Raw genomic sequence first — 25,809 nt, 5'->3', positions numbered from 1 at the left:
TTCATTGTGATACAACTGTAGTTTACATCAGCTTTGCACATCTTGCAACCTACCTGAGTTTTGCCTTGACAACATTTGCATTTTTGACTCTCTGTTTTCTGTCACTCCTGTGCAGTAGCACAGTTCTTTTTAAAATCTCTGTCGTCATATTTGGGATCTAAAGTCATTTCTCGTGAGGTAAGGTGACTTTTTTTTCCCTCAATATAGCAGTGTTTTTGCTGGTTTCATTTTTACCCACCAAAGTCTGCTGCAGAAACCCCCCAGCAAAATCCCCCCAGCAGCATTTATGCCTTCAGCATGTGTCATGAGGGATAACTGTGTGCTGAGGCTAGTGTAAAAAGTTTGCACCGAGTTTCTAGATTATTCTGGTTCTGTAAGACCACTAACCCCCAGCTCAGCACCCAGTGAACCTTGTACCTCTTTACACGTGTCACAGGCCTTTCAGTGTCTTTTTCCACTAATGCCCTTTCTGTGAACATTCTCTGTTATTAAAGGCAACCTTCAGCAGATAAGTTATTATCTGTAGGAATATGCCTTACTTTCGGTATTTTAAGGGACATGGAGTCCTTTGAGAGTTGTCTGATACATTTACTGTGATAGGAAGGAAAGCACAGGTGGAATTTGTATTTCTAATCCTGGCGTGGTCTATTCTGAGTTATGACAGTGTGATTGTGAGTCAGCGTGCTCGTTAAAAGGGCACTAAAACAGAAGTTGACCATCATTCATGTTATTATTATTTGTGTGTCTGCTTTTCTTGTTATGAGTGATAGACCTTTAGTGACATGTGAACATTTAGAAATACCAAATTTGCTAATAAACAATCTTGGACTTTCCAGTGTAATTAAATTCAAGCAGCTGTCACACCTTATTGACACACAGGTGGTGTCAAGGTTCATTTGCAACCAGGTATGCAGCTAGTGAGAGCAAGCCGGGTTTTGCTTGGGGGCATTATATAAAGGGCTTAAATGCTGTGCTTGTTTAACCAGTCAGTACTCTATAATTAAGTGATGGTCTAGCATTAATACCACATTAATAAAGTATTATTAAAGTACCACAGTGTAAATAAGCTATGTAGCAGGGAAACGGTACTACTCGGCTAAAGATGTCCCCTGTGAGTGTTATATTGATCGTGTATATTATCAGATATTCCTATTGTTTTTAAGTTAAAGCAGGATTTCTCTATTGCAGATGGTTAAAACGGAGCTCATTTGCTCATCTGATGACTATTTTCATACTTGTATGTTCCACTGCCTGACGTAAACATTTAAAGAGGAGAAACGTGTCGCAATTAACATAACGGGAGGGGGAGATTCCCGCTCCTGTACACGGTGGGGATGGGATATCCCCTAGTTTCCCAATAGCGGCTAATTTCTCGCGAGATAAATTTATCGCTACGTGAGCGCGCACTGGCTGACGTAGGAGCGAAGAGACGTACGCGTACACGTTTCCGCGCGCCCAGCAAAGCGGGGACAGGGCGAAAAATCCAGCGAAAGCCAGACTGAGCTTCCTGACCCCAAAGAGCTTCGTAGGGGAAGTTATCTTCAGACGGCCCTCCCGGCGTGCACGGAGAAGTGGGATTTTACCTGCGCAACTGCACCGAAATTTGCACGACAAGGCGGCTGGAGTTTTTTGTTTTGTTTTGGGTTTTCTTTGCTTTGTTCGGGGTCGGCTCCGTGTAGAGTTTTATTGCAGAGCAGCATCACTACCGCACGTCGTGCCGCACAGGGAGGAGAGGAGAGGGCAGAAGTTTCCGCTGGCTTGTTTTGTCACTGCGGGGCTGGTGAATCCGCAGGAATGTCGCAGAAGGAGAGACCCACGTTTTACCGACAGGAGCTCAACAAAACCGTGTGGGAAGTCCCGGAGCGCTACCAGAACTTATCTCCTGTCGGTTCCGGTGCTTACGGATCCGTGTGGTAAGTTGTTGTTGCACAGCACAAGCGAGCGAGAGAGCTAGTGCACACGCACACACACACACACACACACACACACACACACACACACACACACACACACACACACAGCACGATTGCACAACGACCAAACGACTTCCCACCAACCACAGTGGCCCGGGAGAGCTATCTGTCGCCGGGCTGCTTAACCAGCCTGCGCAGGGTGTCCGTGGAAGACACGGGGATATAACTTGTGCCCTTTGTTTACGTCCTAATACTCGGGCCGCGGTAGCTCAGCCGTGCACACTCCCCACAGTAGCTCGCATTTTTTCGGCGGGTGGGGATTGTTTGCGATTTGTGCACGTTTTGTTTTTCTGACTTTGTTGCTTTACTTTCTCGTGTCGCCTGAACAGCCTGGTGTAACTTGTAGCGTACGGTAAGCACAGTGATGGCCCCAGGGCGAAGTTTAACTTCCACACTAACTGCTTTAAAAAAGCAAAAGCAAAAAACAAATCTTTTATCAACAGAAGGCTACATATGCGGCATGTCTATGCTTGCATCATCTGGTTTAGAAAAAAGAGAAAAGGAAAAAAAGGTGGTGGTGGTTGGGGGGGGGGTCTTCCTTATCAGATCGCATCTGTAACAATTACACAGTTTAAGGGTTAACCAGGACGTCACGAAGCACGCGATTTCCACTTGAAATAATTGCCGTGTTGCTGTATGTGCCGCCTGGCACTTTACACATCCGCACATTGCATACATTATGCATTTCTAGTTGGGTGCAGCCTGCAGAGTACCAGAACGTCACGTGGTTTTCGAAAAGTAGGCCCCCCTCATGCACAGTGAGCGCTTTCTACAGGAGCCCATCCGACGACGTCGACGACTCTAGAATGATGTCATCCTTTCGCCCGCTGTGGTACACGCATGACTCACGGTCCCGAGGTTAGGTAGTGGCATCAGCCCTGACGCCTTCTAGTCAGTACAAAGTCATGGACAGCAGCGGGTCGTAATTATAACTTTACAACTCATTTTGGCCGCACTTTCATCTCTTCAGCTGTTGACTGTAAAGGTTTTTTTTTTTGCAGTTGTTAGTGGTGGATGGTGGATGACCTCATTTTGTCCTTAAGACAATAACTGGGTTTGGAAGCACCAGTGCCAAAGCCAAATGCAAGGCATATGTTCATAGATGACCATTGAATGAGGCTTATTCGAATTTAATATGCACCACTTCCAAGGCAATATGTGAGCACTGCCATCAGCAGCTAGTTTTTGAAAATTCCTGTGGGGTTTTTTTTTTTTTTTGCTTTTTTTCTGTAAGGAGCTGTCAGCTTTTCTTGTGGAAAACCTTTTGCGTAATGCAACTTCCCAAAAACAAAAAAGAATAAAAAATCTGCAACTAGAGTGGTCCAGAGAGCAGTGTGCCTCTAAAGCCCTTCAGATGGTATCTGGAAAAATATAAATAACCTCATAGCTCCTCCACCAGCATGTCACGGCTGTTGGTTAGCTGGGCACATGCTCCCAGGCACTCAGCGGGCCAAGTCTTTGTTGTCTCCACCATAATGTTGCTTGAGTTCTCCACTCAGTAAAACAGCCCAACAGGCATTAACTGTGTGGATTTTTCATTTGAATTGCCTGATCAACTTTGCACTCGCATACACCAAAGATAATAACACTACTGATATCTACTTATATCTTGGCTGTACTGTTTTTTGAATGTCAGACTTGAATGGATAGCCTCGGCTGGTGTGGAATAATAGCTGCTGGCTGGGATTTCAGTGAGTCCTTGCACTTTTATTTGTAGGCTTCCTAGCTAAGGGTGTGTGTAGGTACTTTAACACAGGGCAGAAATATTCTTAGCCATAGATAAGAAGAAAAGACAGCCCAGTAAAGAGCACGCTGCTCAGTATCACAAAGCTTTTTAATTTTTTTACATATGTATGTTGTAATGTCAGTGTTGTGCAAAGACATACTCTCAGATCTGCAGATTCCCGTTTTCATGGTCACTCTTTCAAAGCATGCTGAGATTTACACTCGTTATTGACAGACCTAAACTGCTTTTGGCAAATTTGGAACATAAGTTTACTCGGCACAGCTCCAGCTGATAATGCAGGGTAAACTCTGGCTCTGCTTACACACATTTCTTATTCATGAAGTTGAAATTCGACCTAAATGATTCTGTTTATATTTATTAAGCTGCAAGTTACAGCTTCAGAACTTCTTTACCTGGAATGATGGCTTTATGTGCTCCTGTTTTTTTTGTTTGTTTGTTTGTTTTTCACATTGTCAGACAGCATTTAGCGTTTCATATTTTGCTGATGAAGAAAGAATTGCACAAGGCTCATTTTATTCCATACTGTGGCTGGCTCCTTGGGTTGTCACCTCAGAGAAAAGTGCAATGATTTTTCAGCTTATGCCCAAAAGCAGCAATTTTGTGACTTTGGTTTTAGCAACTGGTCATGTGAGGTCTATGACCAAATGCATCAGTGATGTCAGAAAAGTAAACCCCCTCATTTTGGTATAAAGTTATGGATTAGAGTTTGAATCCCTAAAACACAAATATGACTTTTTGCAGTTTTTGTTTTTTTTCCCTCCGACAGCTTTAGCAAGCAAAATCATGGTCTGATTGCCCTGTTGTGCCAAATCTCTGTAGGTAACACTTGCTAGTCAATTTCTTTAGATTTTAAAAACATACTTCTAAAATTACCTTGATTTGTGAGTGTGACTAGGTGATAGAGTAGACATAGGTGAGTCACCCCCGAATCCCAATCTGTAGGTTTGTTAACTGAGCAGGTTTGGAAAATTATTGTGTTAATAACGCCATTGATAAATCAATTAAACGATGATGATTGCTATTATTAGCTGGAATATGGCTCTAATGAGATTATTTCAAAGATCAAGTAAACACGATAAGCGTGTAAGCGTGGTTGTAACGTCACCAGATCATTAAGTCACCCCACTTGCCATATTTATTATATCATTTAATGTCTAACATTGATGTTTGAGTGGCTCAGAGGAAATGAAGCCTTATCGCAAGCACTGCTGTGCCTTATGTCATTGTGTGCGCATATTAAAACACTTCCTGCACCACAATGCACTCATCATGAACTGGTGATTCGTCCCCAGCTACAGGAAAGCTTGATGATGACGATGATGATTGGGAGTGTGGCGTTGACTGCGTTGCCGCTCTGAAATGCAGGTCATCAGAACTCACTCTGCTTCTCACCTATTGTTTTACTGGCTTTTCAGGACACGGTGTCCTGCATGACTCTGTCGTCTTGCGGTTGCTTCCTTTCGTGACTGTATACCGAGGATTATGATGCATTGTTGTTCCTAACAAACATACAGGTTAGATGAGGTTCTTTTTTCTTTTTCAGAAAGAGGTGTTACTTCCATTTCTTGTTTGACCTGCGCAAAGGTGAAGTATGTGGCTCAACGTGTTAATGCAACACAGAGAGTAAACATTGTAATGTGTTGCTATACTTCTGAGTTTTATCCGTGTCGATCATTTCACCAATAATGAATAGATCATACGTTATGGCTCGTTACTTAAAATGATACTGCGTGTCTGAGATTTGGCAGTGCCCATCATGTTGATGACGTACATGAACCCCGTCACGCTCTGATATGAAATCCAATGTATGTGCTCAGATAATAAGTGCACAAATGCAGCGTTACAGCTTTCTCGATGCATGTGCACGTCTTACGATTATAAGACAGTTACTACAGACATCTCGACGAGTCATCTACAGCACATATTTGCCTGTTTGCTCACTCTGTCCTTCTGTTAGTCAGCGTGCTGCCTCTCTACTTCCCCGTGAAGCCGTTGCTCCTTTTATAGTCTACGCTTTATGGCCATTTCTTATGGCAGTTCCATTTACTGCTGACTAATTGGATAGTGTATGCTTAGACCCATCTTGTTTGCCCTACAGATTAGCAGCAGTTTGAGTGCGTGTGCCTTTGTTTTGCCATTTAGGATTGGTACACTGTTTACTGACTATGGGTTTTCCCTCACTGCTGACACATTAAAGTTGTTCTGCAAGCCTCTGACATGGAGTACATTGGGTGTGGGAGATTATCTCAGCCTTACTGGAAAAAACACAGTGCTTATCTTAATGTTCTTATTATGGATGTGTTGCACTCTGGGTCATAGCTTTGTCACTCACACAGAATCAGTTTTAACACTTCTCCTGTGCGTGGCGTTGCACTCTCAGCCATAGGCATGTGCAGTTAAAAGGTCGACAGTTTGAGCAAAACATTTCAAGAGAAATTGACTCCCATCTCCTTTTAAACTGAAACAGAAAAACTGGCCGGCTAGTCTAGTTCTGGTGGTTTCCTTGTGTCACTCCATGCAGTTCCTGCTTTTCGTTTTAGTTGGTCTGCGGTTTAAAAATAACAACAAGAACAACAACGAACACACATATGGGAGCACAGATTTAAAGATGTTGCAATCATCTATGCGCGATGTACCGTATCTGACTGACCTGGAAGGAATGTGGTTAATTGTAAGTAGGTTGCCTTCCCTCACAGATAAAGGAAATACAGCAATGTCAAGCTTCTCTTTCACATTGTCTGTCTAATAATCTTAAGAGTCAACCAGTGCTCAATTATTTGTTATTGTAAAGAAGTAAAACAGGTTCATTTCACTCATCTTTTTCGTGGCTATGCTTTTTGACGTCTACATTAACCATTACCAGAAATGAAGAAAAATAAAGATCTGTGACATCTCCATCACATTTACCAGGCAGTTGCTAATTTTGAGTTTGCTCGAGTTAAATGAGATATCCAGCACATTGAACCGTTTTGAATTAATCAGCTGTTGAATGTTGACAGTTGTGTAGACAAAAGAGGAAATTGAGGCCACACACTTAATTACAAGACCTTTTTCTTATGTGTTTGTTTGTGTGTGTTTTGTTCCTGTTACATAAAATGATCTGTTTTGCTGTCTTCCTGTGATAAAAATACTACTAATAATGTTTTGACAGATTGGGCCTTCAAAAAGACGTCAGCCGTGCTTTTCTTGAATGACTGGGAAAAAAAGAACCAATTCTCCAAATAGAGCTGCAATAACAGACTTTCAGTGGTCAGTCACAAGTGGTTGTGGACATCTTGTGCAAAGTCAGATAGTCAGCTGGGTTACATTAATGTTACAACACTCTGTAGCATGTAAACAACAGTTTACAGCAGCTCTATAATAGAACAATGTTTTACTCTATCTGGAGACTGCTGATCATCAACCAGCATGTTGTGCAGTTAATTGTTTTTCAGTAATTAGCTGCTGTATTTTCACACTCCTGTGTCGTTGCCCACCATGCAGCTGATATTCGAGAACAGGTTCAATCATGTTCCCTATTCAACTTTAGACTGTAGAGTGTAATAAGAACTGAAACCAAGCGCTCGGTGTTATGTAAGTATTTGCTTTGTTTACTGCGTTAGACACCTACGCAGTCTAATGAAAAATCTCATTGTCAGTTTGAGAAATGTTCGGGTTTTTTATGTGACAGCTGTTGGTAGCCTGCTGCGATGCATTTTCTTTTTCTGTTAAGACCCCACCCGTTTCACACGTTACCTTTCTTTCAGCTCGGCGTTTGATGTGAAGACGAACCTGAAGGTAGCAGTGAAGAAGTTGTCCAGACCTTTCCAGTCCATCATCCATGCAAAGAGAACCTACAGAGAGCTGCGACTGCTCAAACACATGAAGCATGAAAATGTAAGTCACCTACAACTGGGGCAACATCACCTCCACCTCTCAGCAAGTGGCAGTGATTGCTCGCCTCTTTTTCAGTATTTACACAACATTTATTGTGCATTTACAGTTTAAAGAAACTGTGGCATGCAAGTGCACATGGAAAAGCACACGAGGTTTACTAAAGGATCAGTCGCTTCCGTGACTTCTGACCATATCGTTGAGTTGGTGGATGTAACAAGCCTGATGGATTGATAAATCCATGTCTCTACAATATCTTGAGCGCTTGAGGGGTTAACTTGCTGAAAAATGACGATGAAAGAGTTGAAAAAACATGTAGCTCTTGCAGGAATTCAAAAAAGGAAAGCATGTAAAGACACATCTATAACATAGTGATAAGGTGATAAATCAATGTGGTAGGGTATTTCTGCTAGCGTCTGCATTGTTTTGACTTTGAGCCACCTACAAAGAAAGGATAGGTACTCTCAGTTTAACATCACAGCATCTGCATGTCAACTACCTGGAACTGACTACAAAACCTTTCAAAAAACAAGAGTTTAACTGTCATGTTTAAACCCCAGTGTTAGTTCTTCTGGTATTTTCATGTGTCAGCATGAGCAGGCACAGGTACACTGTCCTCAGGCAATAACTGTGTATGCTAGCAGGACATCACAACGGAGGTTTTCCCCTGCTACTGTCTAATGCTTATTGCTTGATGTTGCTTGGTGAGGTATGAGTCACCAAACGGGTTTACATCTGCAGCCCCATCACCTACTGTGGTGGGTTTTTTTAATCTTATTTTGTAGCTGCAACTTAAAAAAAAAAATCATGCTAAGTATCTCAACTTGCCAGTGGTGTGAGTTTCCCGCCTACAATCACTGCTTTGGTGTGTGTGTGTAGATACTGCACATGCAGACACTTGCCCGCATACAAAACGCAAACATTGTTCCTGGTTTCTGTGCTGTTGCTTCATCCGGGGTTACACTTTTGACCAGAGAGACAGGATCTTTATGTGTTTTGAAATGTGAGCAATTGTTTCTCAAGCTGGCGTGCAGCTGTAGGCTTTTTGAGTGCTATGTGGAAACAAATCCACCTGGTGAATGTTGTATATGAGTTTAAATGTTTCTAGAAAAGAGGGAAGTGTACAGTGTAAGAAGCGGTTTGCCACTAGCTGTAGGTAGAAATCTTTAGATTGCCACAATATATGCAAGTGGACTTTATGAGATATCATCTGCCAGCAGCAGCTGTGAAGTGAACAATTTCAGAAGGCACGCTCACGGAGGAAAAAAAAGAAACTTTAGCTGTAAGAAGCATGGAAAGTCTTAAAGGGGAAAACCCCCTAACAACAGTACAACAAATCTCACAGTTAAATGAAAGCCCATCTTGTAAAGTTACGGTTTAATGTAATATTAGCTGTATTCTGCACTGTTTAATTAGCTTCAAGAACTCATTGCAGGCACTCACAGAATTCATGCAATAAGTGTTGAGCAACTCTAGAAGCTATCGCAACACACATTGGGTAGTCTTTCTAATAAATGACAGCTATGAAGTCATTAAATGGAAGATCTGATTTGGGATTGTTGCTACTCAGAGTGTGCCTGTTTGCTCTGATTAGAAGCTGCTGTGCAGAAGTTATTCAAATCTTATGGAAATGTGAGAAAGAAGCGCACCTTTTAGCTTGCCTTACATGTATTTAGATGAAAGGCCACCTGGAAGAAATGTAAACGAGAACACGCCAGATCATTAAAAAAAATCCAGGTCTCCTTATGTTGTGAAAAAAGTTTCATATGAAACGTCACCGCCCATGCCAGAACTTGCTGTGGTTCAGTCCGAGCGCACTTGGCTCAGCATTCACACATTACTGTATTTTTTTTAAAAATTCTTTCTTAGATCCTGTTTTTTGCACAAGCCCTGATTTCACTTCTGTTACAACTTGAGCAGTTTTGGAATTAGTGTTGCGCTGTGCGCTGGCACTGTGGGGAAAAACACACCAGTGCATTTGAAAAACAGGTTTTACGTGGAATACGGATTATGGAGGATTATACAGAGTCAGTGCCTGTATCGCTGTGTTGAAGGCAAGACGGTAACGTCGCGTAGAAATGTCATTCTGATAAAGAATCTCACTTATCTTGGCGTGAACATGCTGCTGCCAGGTTTTTTGTTGTACTAACAGGAAGAAGAAAAAAAACATCAAGTTGCGGTGGTTTTCTGTTCATAAATCATCTGTGCTTTAATACATATCTGTGGCTTACATAGGGAGGGATTCTGTGTTTTGCTCATGCTGTTGCCAGGAGACTCCCAGAGTTTTGAGTTTGGAAAGCCTGAGTGGACCAATCGGCTGTTTGTTGTGGCCGTGGCCCACCAATCAGCTGCAGATTTAGGTCTTGTGTGGGTGGGCCGCTCCAGTATTTTTACAATACCTATCTACCTCAGTTCCCCTGACTCCAGGGGGTGGGGGTAGCACTCAGGGCTGCTCTCTGCCAGTATGTCTGTATGCATATGTATATGCATGCCTGAAGTGTGTGTACAATACACGTACTGCTGAAAGACACATAAATGAGAAAACTTTGTTTTTTCTTTCCTTAGTTTATTTTGATGCACTGTGAAGCTGCAGATATTCAACTGTAGTGATTGTGTGCATCCATATTTAGTCACTTTCACACATTACGTTGTTTTTTTTTGTTTTTTTCATACACTCACAAACTTATTGTGCAAGAGACTGTGGAAAGGGGAGAAAGACCCTGCAAATGCAGTGTATTCTAGGTTAAAGACTCCAGAACACGCCCCATCTCTAAAAGCTTTTGTATTGCTAGAGGAAAAAAAGGAATAATGCATCCAGCATTTATAAGCCATTATAAATAACTTTGCATTGTTGGAACCAGCATAACCGGTTGCATGCAACTTTAACTACCTGAAAGGTGCCTGTCCTGTCAGCTTGGTGGATTATCCTAAATAATGCATCAACCAAATAATGTTCACTACTTCCTTTGAAGAGACGAGGTAACTTAAGCAGAGCACCTAGTGCTAACTCTAAATTTAACATAAATCAGCAACGAATTCTTTGCTTATTATTGTTGTTGTTTTTTTTGTTTTTTAATTATTATTATTGCTGTACTGTGCAACATGCATTGTTTGCAATTAGGGATTGGAACTGATAAGAATTTAGCGATTTGATTTCTTATCGATTCTCATTGGCTCCACTTTTAGAGGCACCACCATCTCTAAGCAGCATATCAAAAACATTACATTCATGCAAATTAATTACATGCTGAGTGGTCAAATGTTTGCGGATCTTAGAGGTCTTTCCCCTCTTTGTTGTGATCAGTGTTGGGTCATTTGTCAAAAAAAGTAAAGTAAAAAAAGCTTTTACACATATCACACAGAAGACTTTTCTTAAAAGTAATGCAGAACGTTATTAATTACACCCAGGAGAAAGACATTCGTTATACTACTCATTACGTTACTTTCATTTTACTCTGTAAAATGAACTGAAACACACTGATACATAATTATAATTTAACATTATAAACCTGCAGGCTAGCTATTCTAATGAGGACACGTGATCTTTCCCTTTAGTATTTAGGTATGAACACAAAACAAAGATGAAAACCAGCACAAAGAGACTTTAAAGCGATTCTACTTTAGAAACACAAACAGGTAGAAAAGGAGGCTGCTGTCTGGCTGCTCATTGGTTTGTTACCTGTTGAATTCAGCATTGGCTTCACCGCAAGTGACGGCTCACTTTATCACGGTACTGGCTGGGGTCAACATTTGCTCAGCTTTAAAATCACGCTGGGTTCTTGGCTAGCTTAGCGTTAGCATACTGTCTGTAGGTGCTTGTGAAGAGCCAAAGTTTTGTTAGCAGTATAATGCAGTTGTTTATGCCCTGGAGCAGTCTCCACTTTCCCAACGCGCTCTTATCCTTTTGTGCAATAAAAATAAAAGTAATGTCCATGTCCAAACTGTAGACAACGCCACAATTTTCCTCCACACAAATCAGCTGATCGTAGCGAGAGTGCAAGAACCGATAATAGGCAGGCAGACAAACGATTCCAAGGAACTTGACTACTTGGAACCGGTTCTCTACAAGAACCGTTCTCAATTTCCATCCCTATTTGCAATCCACATTGCACTGGACCCCTACGGCCCCTCCAATGGGCTGTGGCCTCATGTGGCCTATTTACAGAGAGCACAGCCAAGGCCCTGTGCCAGGCCCTACCTCCTCTTGGCCAGTCTCCAGGCTGGGACCCCAGTTACCGTGATCAGCCGGGATAACATGATCTGTTATTTTGGGCTTTTTTTGTCAGGCAAAATGGCGTTGACAGCCTAGGTGCTGAGATCACTACAGTGCTTAAACCTCTCTTATAATAAGATGGTGATTCAGGGTGGGGTGTTTGCTTATTTAACTAAATTAAACTTCACACACCAACCAGTTGCTAACTGTCTCTAACCTCTGACCTCTCGGTTTTCCTTCAGGTGATCGGCCTTTTAGATGTTTTCACACCAGCGACAAGCTTAGAGGAATTTAACGATGTGTAAGTCACTCTTTCTTTCTTTTTTCTTTTTTTCTCTCTGCTTTTCTCCTTCTTACTCTTTCAGTTTATTTTCTTGCTTTCTGTCTCAGCGTCTATAAGCTTCACTTTTTACACAATGAAAGCAGATAATCGCAAGATTACCTCGATAGCCAAAACTAGTTAGAGATGCACGAGGATTTTTAACTTCATGAGAGAGCAGCATGTGGCGAGTGGTACCAAGGTGAATGTAGGGTGAACACGTGCTCCTAAGGAACATCACAGCTAGTCTCCATGGTAACAGCCATCTGGCAGTGTATGTGTGCAGAATAGTCAATCAGCATCCTTGAATTCTCTGCATGGTGTAACGTCATCAGCATGTTGCACATTTGTGGAAATGTGAGATGAACCTCAACGCAATCTCATACACGAGGTGAAGTTTAGCCAAAGACGTGGTGCTTATCTTTTCACATGACCATTAATGAACACCTCGTTCCTTGACAACGACCTTGGACTAGTGCTGTGTGATTAAAGAGGTCATATATATACTACAATCACTACCTCATTCAACTGGTTTACTTTCTGTTTAAATATTTCACTGTTGTGAAAAAAAAAAAAGTGTTTTTTTTTCTGTTGTGTTGTTTTTCTGTTATCATCACTTTAATCTTACCAACTTTTAAGTTGCCACATTTAGAAATAATTCTTACAGAAAATGATAAATGATTTTTATCAAAAACACCGTTAGCTGCACTTTACACAGACATGCTAATCTGCAAAAATTTAATCTTTAAAGTTTAAACTAAATAAAGCTGCAGCAGAAATCAAAGAGAGACTTTCCTGCATTATAAGATTACATCTGATTGGCTGTTTGATTTGCAGGTACTTGGTTACACACCTAATGGGGGCAGACCTCAACAACATCGTGAAGTGTCAGAAGCTCACGGATGACCACGTCCAGTTCCTCATATACCAGATCCTCAGAGGCTTAAAGGTCAGCGAGGCCCTCATTTTCAACTCAAAACTGGCCGCTCCTAAAAGTTGACTTGCATTCAATCTGTGCAAAAGCGGTGCCTCGTGGAACCAGCTAGCTCACTAGACCACAGATGCATCTGCATTGTTCTGCGTTTAGACCAGCTGAATTCTAGTTTGCAGTGAGGTTTCTGTGCCACTCTTGTGACTGTTTTTTTGTTTTGTTTTTTTTAATTTTCTGCAAACAGTGGCAACTGAAAGTGAATGGATAAAATTCAACAGTTCCTCTTTTGCAGATTGTTGCAATGCAGGAAAGAGCAAATGCTGCTCAATTGAGTCTTAACACAGACTGCAAAAAGTTAACTGGATACGACTACAGCTAGTAAAATACTAGCTTTTGTATTTGTAATGTGAGCAAACCATGTATGATTACAGCCTATTACACACTTGATTTTGTTGTTCCATGAAAGTGTTATCTTTGTCAATCACTTGTTTACACCACTTGTTGAGAGCAAGCAGATATGTCAGAGTTGCTGTGATTGTGTTGGTGTAGTTACATTTCAGAGGAGAGAACAGTTTTGAAACTTTGGCTTATATTTGTGGATCTAGACAAAGCATATGATAGGGTGCTAAGAGAGGAACTGTGGTACTGCATGAGGAAGTCAGGATGGTGCACAACATGTATGAGGACAGTGGTGAGGTGTGCAGTAGGAATGACAGAAGTGTTCAAGATGGGGATCAGGGATCTGCTTCGTGTTTGCAGTGGTGATGGGCAGATTGGCAGATGAGGTGTGCAGTAGGGGGGTCTGCTGACTGTGATGTTTGCAGATGATACTGTAGTCTGTAGTAAACATGGAGAGGTGGAGGTATGGTCTGGAGAAGAGGCATGAAACTCAGTAGAAATAAGACAGAATACATGTGTGTGTCAGTGAGGGAGAGACAGGTGTAATAGTGAAGATGTGTAGAGGTAGTAGAGTTAGTGAAGGTGGACAGATTCAAATACCTGGGGTCAACAATCTAATGCAACAGACAGTGCACAAGAGAGGCGAAGAAGAGAGTGCAGACAGGGTGGAGTGGGCGTAGACGTGTGTCATGGGTGATCTGTGAAAGAAGGATAGCAGCAAGAGTGAAAGGGAAGGTTTCTAAACTGGTAGTAAGACCTGCTGTACAGTTTTTAGACGGTGGCACTGACGAAAAGACGAAAGGCCGAGCTGAAGATGTTACGATTTTAACTGAGAGTGACCAGGATGGAAAGAATGACCATATCACAAGGACAGTTCAAGTTGAGCAGTTTGGAGACAAAGCTAGACAGGCAAGGCTAAGATGGTCTGAGCATGTGCAGAGGAGGGAAAGTGGATACACTGGGCAAAGAATGCTGAATATGGACCTCAGAGAAAATTTATGGACAGAAGAGGAGGCTGAGGCAGATGATTGGCTACGAAGGACGATGTTGGTGGTCTTTCTGAAGGATTGCTATTTAAAGAAATGTACACTAGTTATGTTGATGTTCTGCTCGTGTTATCGCTTGGGAGTTCAGCTGGTGTACATTTAAAATGACATAAGCTAATACACACTAATGTAAGTGAGGTGTTTTTGTGACTGCATGCTTTCCATATGGATGGATGCATTTGCATTTAAATATTTTTATGTTCTTCTCCCCCTACAGTACATCCACTCTGCAGATATCATCCACAGAGTAAGTGATGGCCTCACTGAATGTGTCAGTGTCTGCAAAGAAAAACAGTCCAATGCTGGTTAAACTGAACAGAACAATTAATGGCACTTTAGCTTTTCTGGATGGTGTTTTGTTAATCTATAGACTAGAGCTTGAAGTAATCAGATTAACATGACACAATTATTGTGGCCAAAAGAAATACAAATTTGGTTTGGGATGTTTTACGTTTCTGATTGTGGAAATTGTCTCTTTTTGTGCAAAATTAATTTAACTTAAAATATAATTGAAGGAATGAGTGCAAAAACAAAAAAAAATACACAAATGTTTGCAATATGATGACATGTGTAGCAATACCAGCAGGATGTCTCCCTGTTGTTTCTAAATTCTCATCTGGACTCTTTTTTTTTTTTTTCCCCCTCTCTCCTCAGGATTTGAAGCCCAGTAATCTGGCTGTGAATGAAGACTGTGAGCTTAAGGTGAGGAGACTGATTGTTTCAGATCCAAGCTTCACCATATGCAATATCACTTACTGTAGAGCTAAGTGCTCAGTCATGTCTCATGTTGTTGTCTTTACGTCGCCTACGCATCGTTGCATCACTCAGATCCTGGACTTTGGTTTGGCACGGCACACGGATGATGAAATGACAGGATACGTAGCCACACGGTGGTACCGCGCCCCGGAGATCATGCTCAACTGGATGCACTACAACATGACCGGTACGCACACTGACATCCAATCATAATGTTTTGAGTGCAGTTTCATAAAACTGTGTTGAAATAGCTTTTTGGAAATCTGTTACAAGTCAAGAGTCATGCGTTTACAATGATGGGGGGAGGAGGAAGGGTTTTATGTTTGCAGTGATCATACAAGGATACAAAGTTTTTTCTTCTCTATAAATGAGGAGACAACTTTAGAGAAACTAGGACAGCTTTTCAATTTTCTTGTTTATTCAACATGATGTTTAGAGGCCTTTTCATCAGCCTAAATCATCCAAAACAGACGTTTGCCTTGTTGAGTGCCATTTAGTTCTGCTTCACACTTTCTTTACAAAGCATGAAGTGGTGTTGGTGTAAATGGGCAAATAAACGAATGTGGACTTAAACTGTGTAAGCTGTTTAGCTGTGCTTTTGAGCTGTGCCTTCACCAGCAGCTTTGAAAAGTTTGGTTTGTGAAAAAAATAGAATTTGTTGTCATTATGTGGTAAAGAACTTCTCTTCCTATTTAACATTGAGAGTTATTGAATTAAATGTTGCCCATGTAACACAATGTAATGCAGCGCAGTTCGTTCACAGTTTGACAATTTGTCAGGATGCTGTCACAAAACTGCAGTCTCAGCTCTCATCAGGAAGCAGCGTTTAAATTTGAAAAGCACAAGGCAGACTTCATTGAATTCACCGCAAGTAGTGAAGATTACAGGATGATACCATTACATCGTTGCATTTGCATATGCATGTGCAGCATGCACGTACAGCTGTGTTGTTCTGCATTATGCTGAAAAGCTTGGATTTGTGTCATATCTAAAGGATTTGTTGAGATGCATGTTTGAAATGATTTCTTTTTATTTAATAGTGGATATCTGGTCGGTGGGCTGCATCATGGCTGAACTACTTACAGGACGGACGCTCTTCCCTGGCACAGACCGTATCCTTCCACCTCTGCTGCTAAAATAAATGTCAGATTGTAGCCAACCTGCAGGTCTGTGTTAGATTAGGAGGAGGTACTGGTTGAGTTCAATCTGCTTATATGCACACGGTTTACAAATATGTATTAGACTAGTTATATAAGAATTGTTGTCCAGTGCACTCACTGCCAGGCTCTCACAGAATCTATTGCTGCAGCACTGTTGCAAGCACAGACAAAAGCACCATTTTACCTTTTTCGGGCTGACTTAAAAGCATTGCTGAGTATTGAATTTAGTGAGCTACATGCCAGAATAGCCAGGAAAGTGTGCATGTGTGTGTATGTGCATGATATGCACACACACACTCTCATATGGAGTTAATAGTGCCCTGTGGTCTATGACTCAGTGCTGCCCACTTTTATCTCCACTGCTTTTCCACGATACACTACCTTCCTGTTTCCCTCCCACAAAACCCTTACACACCAGCAGAGCTGTCATGTGATTTGATATAAAAACATACCGGAAAACCCTGTAAATTGGCGCGCACACACACACACACACACACACACACACACACCTTTAAATATAGAAGGTAGCATACGCCACCGAGTTGGTGGTTTTGTTAAAGATCAAAATCTGTTTCATAACGTGTTCATAATTCCTGCTCTAACTAATCAATCAGCCGATCTACACCTTCTTCACTGCATGCCTTGCAGGGGTATGTGTGCTTGAATGTGTCGAAACTGCTTTGTGATGTAGTGGAGCTACCAACCCACAGTGCTTGTTTGAATATACAGCAAGCAGTCTTTCTGGTCTGTCTCCTTTTACTTGTCTGAATGGAAGTTGATCTCTGCACATGAGTCGATTGGGAGGGATTGTGGATACAATGCATCTCATTAGCCTTTGTACAGTGTAAGTACAGGTGCACTCCCATATCACTGAGATTAAAAATGTTAAATAGTAGACATACTACAACTATATGTGGTTCATATTTTGGGTACTAGGTAGTAGTGTGTCAACAGTAGCATGAGCAAATCACTTCAAACTGTTCGTTAGATGTGATTTAGAGAATTCTTGGCATGCTTTCTGGTGACGTTTTTGCAGAGTGGAGACGCAGTAATTAGTTCATTTATTTTTGTTGATGGATCAAATGATTATCTGAAACTGTGGTGACAATTATTTTATAGTTTCAGCTTGTCTGTACTAAGAATTATAAACACTTTACAAAAAATTGAGAATCTGGAATAGATTCAATAGTCTGTGATGGTTTTATCACTGTTTATAAGATTTACACAGTGAGTTATAATCACTAGTTGCACACCTAATTTTATGCATATTCATCTATCCATTTTCTACCGCCTGTCTGGGTTCGGGTCACAAGGTCAGCAGTCTGAGCGGAGATACCCAAACTTCCCTTACCGCAGCCATTTCTTCCAGCTCATCTGGGGGGATACGAAGTCACAGGGTGTGCCTAGGAAGGATTCAGGAGGCATCCCAGTTAGATGTGCGAATCACCATACTGTCTCCTTTCGATGTGAAGGAGCAGCGTCTCTACTCCGAGCCTCTTAAATGGCCCCGCTCCTCACCCTGTCTCTAAGGGAGAGCCAGCCACCCTTTGACAGAAACTCATTTCTGCCATTTGTGTCTGACCTCATTCTTTTGGTCACTATCCACAGCTCGTGATCATAGGTGAGGGTAGGAACGTAGATTGATCAATAAAACGACAGCTTAGCTTTTATTATGAGCTCTATCCTCACCACAACAGGTCGGTGCATCCGCATCATTAGAGACACCGCCCCAATCCATATGTCAGTCTCACCCTCCAGTCTCCCCTCAATTGTGAGCAAGATCCTCAAGATACTTGAGCTCTTCCACCTAGAGTAGTATCTCATGACTGACCCAGCAGACAGATGAGAAACAAAAACAAGGACTTCTTTAGACACTAACAAGAATTCAGGTAGAAAACAACGGGAATTACATTTATGAAAGAGCACGCCCAGAATAAAAGCAGCTTTTGAAAACATCCATGTTCAACTCACATGAGTCTGAGGGATGAAAATTCCAGCCAGACTTTCTGTTTTGTTTGTGATGGGTGAAGTAGAAGTTTTGCTTTTTCTTTTCACCACAGCAGGCACAGAAACTACAGCACTGTAGCCTGTTAGCTCCACCAATGTCACCTCCAACTCTGATTGCTTCTGGTCTTTCATTTATAATTTGCTTTGATATTTTCTCTTGCATCTACATTCAGTCATTTTTAAGTACGCCTTTAATCTAATACTTCACACAGTCACAGTAAGTGCTATAGTAATATTCAACTCATCTGTGAATATTTATGCATCAGTGTGACGTTGTATGATTTTTAGTTGGTGCTTGATATCTTTTATTTTGAATAAGTGGACCTTTATCAGTTACAGGCGACAGCATCGACTGTTGTGCCTCTCACCCCTCTGTCCCCGTTACATCCTCCATCCTTTCTGTTTTCCTTCATGTGAGTGTGGTAGATATTGATCAGTTGAAGCTTATAATGATGCTCGTCGGAACGCCAGGGCCCGAGCTCTTGATGAAAATCTCTTCAGAGTCTGTGAGTGCCATCCCATCCAGTTTTGTTTTATTTATTTGTTTTTTCCTTTTCTTTTGCATTGCCCATCCTCCCTGTTGCCTTTGTGTTGCCCTGGCTCTTTATTTTACGACCTGGTGTCAATGCTACTACCTCTTAGCTGCACCTGTTTTGCTCTTAACACTCTGCTTTTATCCCATTTGAGCACAGTGCTTTGATTTCTGCTTCTTTCCAGCATGTACTATGACTTTTTTCAGAGCCCCGCTGATAACTTTTGTGTGACAGTAACAAAAACTTTCGTGCCAAACTGGGCCACAGTGTTCATGATTATCTGAATATAGGTTGCAGACAATGAAGGTTTTCTTTATATTAAAGTTTAGAAACTGTCTTCCTTTCTTTCACATCCTCCTCATCCTCACCCCGTGTGTGTTCCCACCCCAGTCCCTACCCCTTCTATACATCAGCCTTCCTAACTACACCTGCTCTTTGATGTGCTGACCTCCATGTTATGATACCCCTTGACTCAGAAGGTTTAGATATAAACCAGCTGCAGCAGATAATGCGCCTGACAGGGACGCCCCCAGCCTCCCTAATAAGCAGGATGCCCAGCCACGAGGTGAGACAAGTTCCCTTCGTCTTCCCACATGCCCCGTCTCTTCCCCACAGCCGGAATCAGGGCCATGCTGCAGTCATCCGTCAGCTGATCGCTACATTACTGTTTAGAGATAAATGGAGCTAGACTTGATGTTTAAAATATATCCCACCAGTTCCTTTCTGCATACTGTCCTCTGCTCTCACGCCACACATTCCCTTTTTCCTCTTTGACTTGTCATGCTTGTCACAGCAAGGCTTATGAGAGTGCTCTGCCAGTGCAGCCAGCGTGTTCTGATCATCTATCCTATTTGACTATGAAAATAATACCACAGTGTTTATGTAATGCATGTGATTTGGGTGTTAGTTAAAATGCTTGGAACATGGCTTAATGGGAGGATGTACAGTTTGTCTTGCAACAGGCAAATTCAGTTTAGCATTGTAGTTCTATTGAAATATTGCACGTTTTTGCAGTTTAAAAGCTGCCTTATTTCTTGAAAATCTTCTGCAGTTTGCTTTTACAGTACACTTCTTTGTTTCTGTTTTCTCACAGGCGAGGAACTATATCAACTCACTTCCCCAGATGCCAAAGAGAAACTTTGCTGACGTGTTTATTGGTGCCAACCCACTTGGTAAGTTCCTCTTTCAGAATGACACTATTGTGTTACGCTGCTATTGGCTCACTGGCTCCCTCTAGTGGTGTTAGTTATAATAATGGGGGGGGGGGGCATCTGTATTTGTTTTGGCAAGATTTTTTTTTATCACATTGGGTTTTTTTTTTTTTTAGCATTAGCTAGTGCAAAAGGAAAAACAATTAGCACTGGCATGAAATAACAGTGTCTCATTTGCTCTGCTTTTCATGAAGCATTTGTGCTTGTATGTGTAGTTACTGCACAAAGACCAGCTCCACGCCAGGAAAAACCCTGATTGCTACGCATGTTAAATCAATCACGTTAAAAAAAAAAACACATAATGGATATAGGTGACAGCCGAGTTGGATTAGTGAAGGGTGCTTTCTCATGTGTATCTCGTACCACATCAGGAAATTATTTCAGGTAACCAATGTCAAGTTATGTAACATGGACAAGCTACATTAACTGTTGTCACCTCGAGTCATAAAGAGCTCTCCAGCAGATAATCTAGGGGATGTCATTGTAGGATTATTCCGTCACTGACTTGATGCATTTTAGAGCACGCAGTATTTGTATAAATGTAGATAAAATGCTTTTAGACTAGGGATGTTCCTGGTGACTAATTTTCTAGTCGACTAAACGAGGAAAAAAAAATTAGACTAACCAACTACTCTTAAACTAAGAGACTCAGATATCAAGTTTTGGAAACTGTTTAATGTCAAAAACTCTGCAAAGCTGCATTATGAATGACGCACGCAGATAAAAAATTCATGACAACCACTTTAAAAAAAAAAAAAAAAGTCCTCCAGCTTGTCCGGGGAAACATCGATACATTCCCAGGCCGTATTATCTCCACTGGATCCCGGGTCTCCTCCGGGCCTCCTCTCGGTAGAACATGCCCAGTCGGAACCCTTACCCAGGGGTCGACAGCATGAATGACTGAACTCCTCACCCTATCAAAAGCCCATCCACCCATCAGGGAAAACTTATTTCCCCCGTTTGTATGCATGATGTCATTTTTTCTCCTTTAAAAGAACTAACAGTAAAAGCATTAACCCAAAAAATCAGGCCCAGATTAACAGATTTATGGCGTTTCTCAGCAACCATGCTCCATCTGGTGGAAGATGGCTGCATAACATTAGGACAAAAGACTTTATTGGCATTGGGTATCAATTAAAATGTAAAACAATTAGATTAAACGACCCATACATCTGGTACCAACTTGTGACAATGACAACTGATCGTTGTCATTATCAACGCATTAGCATGACATTCAAGCACAGTTTCTTCAAAGTCTTCACTGCATACAGTCATGTGAAAAAGGTTTTCACAAGACTCTGTGCAGTGCTGTGAAAAACTAAGCACACCCCATGATTCAGTAGTTTATAGAAGCTCTCTTAAGGTCCCAGCACAGCATTTTAATGGAGCTGGGATCACTGGAATCAAAGTGTTTAGTATAGGCTGACCTTTTTTCTTACACAAACAGAAGCTGATGCCATTATTTGAAAGGCTGCCCATAGTTAATATGAGCATCGACCGTGGTCACAGTACATATATTGACAGAAAAGATTCTGGACCTTTTTGCTCTGACCTGTAGTTTTTCTCATACTCACCTTTGTCTCCGTTCTTTCTTTTAGCGGTGGATTTGCTGGAGAAAATGTTGGTGCTTGATACAGACAAGCGGATCACAGCATCTGAGGCTCTGGCCCACCCTTACTTTGCCCAGTATCACGATCCAGATGACGAGCCTGAAGCAGAGCCTTACGACCAGAGCTTTGAAAGCCGTGAGCTGGAAATTGAGGAATGGAAAGGTGAGTTGTTAGAAACCAAACAGATTTAAAGGTTATTTATTCTGTACGTTGGAAAGTAATTTCAATTATCTGTTCTCAGCCTTAACCTACGACGAGGTCATCAGCTTCGTGCCACCATCTTTCGACGAAGACGACATGGAATCTTGAGGAGGAAGCGGCTCTCTTCCACGATTTGTTTTCCAAGAAACACTCTCTAAGGACTATCGGTCTCATGTGACTATCCGCCACTTTCCTCATACACGCGCACAGCGATGACATTCAAGTGCCTGCCGTCATTCATATGTGGGGGGGACGTTGCGCTTTCAGGGAAACGAAAACAAAAAACTTGACATCTTGTTCATACCGTCCCCTGCTCTGCTGTTTTGTTTTTCTTAACATGAATCCCACCGTGCTGAGGTAGACTTTAACTCTCCTTATGCATTAGTAATTTTTTATCTCAGACATATATTCTTTATATTCTGTCCCTTATTCTACATACACAGCAAAAATAAAGAAAGAAAGAAAGAAAACATTACATGTCAGTATCTCCAGGCAAATTGTAATAACTGAACATCTATTATGTATTTTATTTTAAAAAAATAGCTGAAAATGATGCTGTAGGACAAAAATTCTGGAAAGTTTTAAACCATGCTGAGTGTGAAGGGTCTCTTTTGGCACATTTTAAATTCTGTTATTTCTACGAGTACATAGAACTATGTAGATACTACAGAAACAGTATTTGTACATAAATCTTTCTGGGAAAAACAGCTACCACACGTGTAGTACTCTGAATTAACCAAGAGGCTCGTCAGCCGCCCAAATTGACAGTTTGTTCTAGAATGGCATATAAACCGATACTGTGTGTAATTTATTTAGAATATGTATAGGATACGCCAAAATATGTAAAATATTCAGCCCAGTATGGAAAATTCAAGGCTTCATATTTCTTAATGATTAAGTTTTACACATGGCAACCCCCCCCCCCCCCCCCCACCCCCCCAAGGAGAGCTTGTCCCATGTGTCCATTTTCATCTATTATTTTAGTAAGCTTCTTCCGTCTTCTCGCACTTGTGTAATTTCACATGAATGTTTCAGCGAACAGCCACCAATCTTTGCAGTTTCACCACAGCATGTTAAAGCCAGAGTTTTTGGCTTACTAGTTTATTCAAATTTTAATGTTTTTCCATCACAACGTCAGCCGACAATGTAATTTAATCATATTGCATTTATGAAACAGTACTATTAATGTTTATGGAATGTTTGGGGCGCCAGTTTGCGCCGTATATTTATGATCTTTTCTTATATTGTTTGTATATTGATGTAAAAGAGAATATTATTTGTCAGAATTTAAGGTTGTTTGTATTATTTATGGAGAGCTTATTGTATTAGTATCCAAATGTGTCATCGATAATTTCATAGATCACTTGAGCCACAGTGACTACAGCTTTCATATCAAGAGCCGACAATGTTATCAAGAGATCGTTTGGAATCAGTTTGATACGTTCTGCTCAGTTTGCTAAATTACCGTTGCTGAGGTTGTGTTTACAGCGCTCCTTGATTCACGGATCAACAAATTATCACAATTTTTTAAAAACGAAACCCAAAACATATCCTGTAATGGTGGCATATAAGTCACCATTTATTGACTAACAAACCACTAAACTATTTCTTTAGTGTGAAGACTTTTATGACAAAATGCTTCCAATGTGAAGCATTTGAAAAGTCAGACACGCAAGCTGTATCCACAGTTGCTCTGCCTTTGGCACCCAAACAATATCAGACATCAGTCATGTTTGATTTTAGCCGCTTGTTTTAAATGTAGTGATTTTTCTAATGTGTTATTTTACTCTTTGTGTGCTAAATCAAGATTTCATGTTATTCTGTGATTCTGTAATGATTGTTTTATAAGCAGCACCAGAAGCCTGTTAGAGTAATTTGGGGGGGGGGGGGTCACATGTATGCAGGAAAGTGCATATGTTTACTCACTGGATGCTGAAGGGCAATGCCGAAGCCTCATATTTTATCATTTTTAAACAACTGCATTGATTTAGATAGGATATTTATTTTGTCCATATCCCGATGTCAGTAGTAAATTTGGTTACACTTCGTCTGCCTGAAATATGTTTTTCTGGGTTTTTTTTTTTTTTTTTTTTTTTTTTTTTTGACCACATGTATCAAGATAGCAGGCCACGCCACCTGTAAATACCACCATTAGAAAATAAAGCCTACTATTTTTCAAAGCTGTAACAGAATTCATTCATCGGGTGAGCTTTTGCCTTTTTTTCCTTTTTAAGCATGTCACCATTGGATGGCAGCATAGCACAAGTAGAGCAGAGCTTGTCTGTCATCTGGTGTGTGACGGGTTGAAAGCCTGCTGGGCTTTTCAGAGAAACTCCAAGATCCCAGTGCACTTTAGACTCAGCAACACTCTCTCAGAAAAAATCTGCTTTATCTTAAAGACAAAACGCCTAAACACAAACAAAGCCACATAGATCAGGCTGTGCATGTGAGGAGTGATCTGACTTTTGCCCTCCAAACAACCACTCCACAGATACATGACACAACAATGACAGAGACGTTTTAACAGAACAAGGATCGGCTGCACACCTGCATTTAAGGTTAAAGGATGCCAGTGTTCACAGTTTGCTGTGCTTTGCTCATTTGACAACTCACATAATCAATAGTCCAAGACCCTCAGGACTTTCTTCAAGAGCTATGGTCATTGAGTCTTTTTTTTTTTTTAATTATTATTATTATTGGACAAGTTTTCTAAGTCACCTTATTTATCCCAGTGTTTTTGAGGCTTCATAGCTGAGGCACTAGTGGTTTTTTTTTGTTTTGTTTTATGATGTAGATGCTGAAAGAAGTAGCAGGATGACTTCTGAAGTGCAGGGCTCTCCACTCCGATGCAGATGAATGCTGCAAAACTGATCACAGTACTTCACAGTGCAAAGGGATAATGAGCAGAAACAACTTGCAAAAGGAACCTAAGAGCTTTTCAAGGCTAAATGTGATATTCTTCAATGGCCAAGTCAGTTACCTGGTCTCAACCAAACAGAGCATGAATTCCACTTATTAAATACAAAACTGAAGTCAGAGAAACCCACAGAAAAGCAGCAAATGAAGGTGGCTGCAGTAAAAGCAAACACATTTGGTGACGTTCAAGAATTCTAGAGTTCAGGTAATCATTGACTGCAAATGATTTAGATCCAACTATTTAACTTAATCCTTATAGTTTAGAAAAAGCTACAAGAGACCTTTCCAACTTGTGTAAATCTACAGTTCTCTTTCTTAGATCTTCACTCTGTTCTTATTCCATTGTTCTGAGTACTGATCTGTCCATTGAGAAACTACCAGTTATCATAAATCATGATCACAGATGAGAATTGTATGTATGTATATGATTTATATATATATATTTATATATGAACCCTATGTATTCTTTTAGAATTTTAGACCCTGTATCGATTACAGAAAATCCAAGATAAATTCAAATCAACACTTGTTTTTTAAATTAATTAAAGATTTATTCTGTACAGTCATTCCACCCTGGAAAAAGAACCATTTAAAGAAATCATCAACAGCCCAAAATTACCATGAAATTCATATCCACAGATTGGCCACATCCAAATCCAGATTCTCTGAGCCATACTATGTTACTTCACGCCATATTTACTGCCAGTGCAAAACTGAAAAATAATGGTAGTAAAAAAGACAAAAACTTTTATTTCCCAAAATATAATCCCCGCTTCATTTTCTTTCTGGTAGTTTCCATCACATTTAACAAAATCTCCAAAGCTTGTGACTTTGTAGTGACTTTCCCTAATGAGTATGGCATTAGACAGGCTAACCTGCTACTAAGTATAACAGCAAAGCATTCCCTTCATATC

The 25,809-nt window shown here is 40.9% G+C and overlaps 1 protein-coding gene across 3 annotated transcripts; it reads left to right on the top strand.

Moving 5' to 3' along the window:
- The first annotated feature begins 1,432 nt into the window (after window positions 1-1,432).
- Window positions 1,433-24,142, top strand: mapk14b (mitogen-activated protein kinase 14b). 3 transcript variants are annotated; one of them, XM_063474419.1, is made up of 12 exons: window positions 1,435-1,913; window positions 7,467-7,596; window positions 12,049-12,107; window positions 12,963-13,074; window positions 14,719-14,748; window positions 15,156-15,203; window positions 15,330-15,444; window positions 16,298-16,369; window positions 19,443-19,522; window positions 20,051-20,129; window positions 21,767-21,940; window positions 22,020-24,142. In XM_063474419.1, the coding sequence occupies exons 1-12, from the start codon at window positions 1,795-1,797 to the stop codon at window positions 22,085-22,087; spliced, it is 1,086 nt and encodes a 361-aa protein (XP_063330489.1). In that variant the 5' UTR covers window positions 1,435-1,794; the 3' UTR covers window positions 22,088-24,142. The 3 variants fall into 3 exon arrangements, with proteins under 3 accessions (XP_063330488.1, XP_063330489.1, XP_063330490.1); XM_063474420.1 differs by lacking the exon at window positions 19,443-19,522 and adding an exon at window positions 18,851-18,930; XM_063474418.1 differs by lacking the exon at window positions 19,443-19,522 and adding an exon at window positions 18,851-18,930 and having other exon boundaries at window positions 1,433-1,913; window positions 15,156-15,444.
- Window positions 24,143-25,809: the final 1,667 nt, after the last annotated feature.

This window comes from Pelmatolapia mariae, linkage group LG5, assembly GCF_036321145.2.
Source record: "Pelmatolapia mariae isolate MD_Pm_ZW linkage group LG5, Pm_UMD_F_2, whole genome shotgun sequence".
NCBI lineage: Eukaryota > Metazoa > Chordata > Actinopteri > Cichliformes > Cichlidae > Pelmatolapia > Pelmatolapia mariae.
The sequence above is the reverse complement of the archived record's forward strand: the minus strand, read 5'-3'. Positions and strand labels throughout refer to the sequence as shown.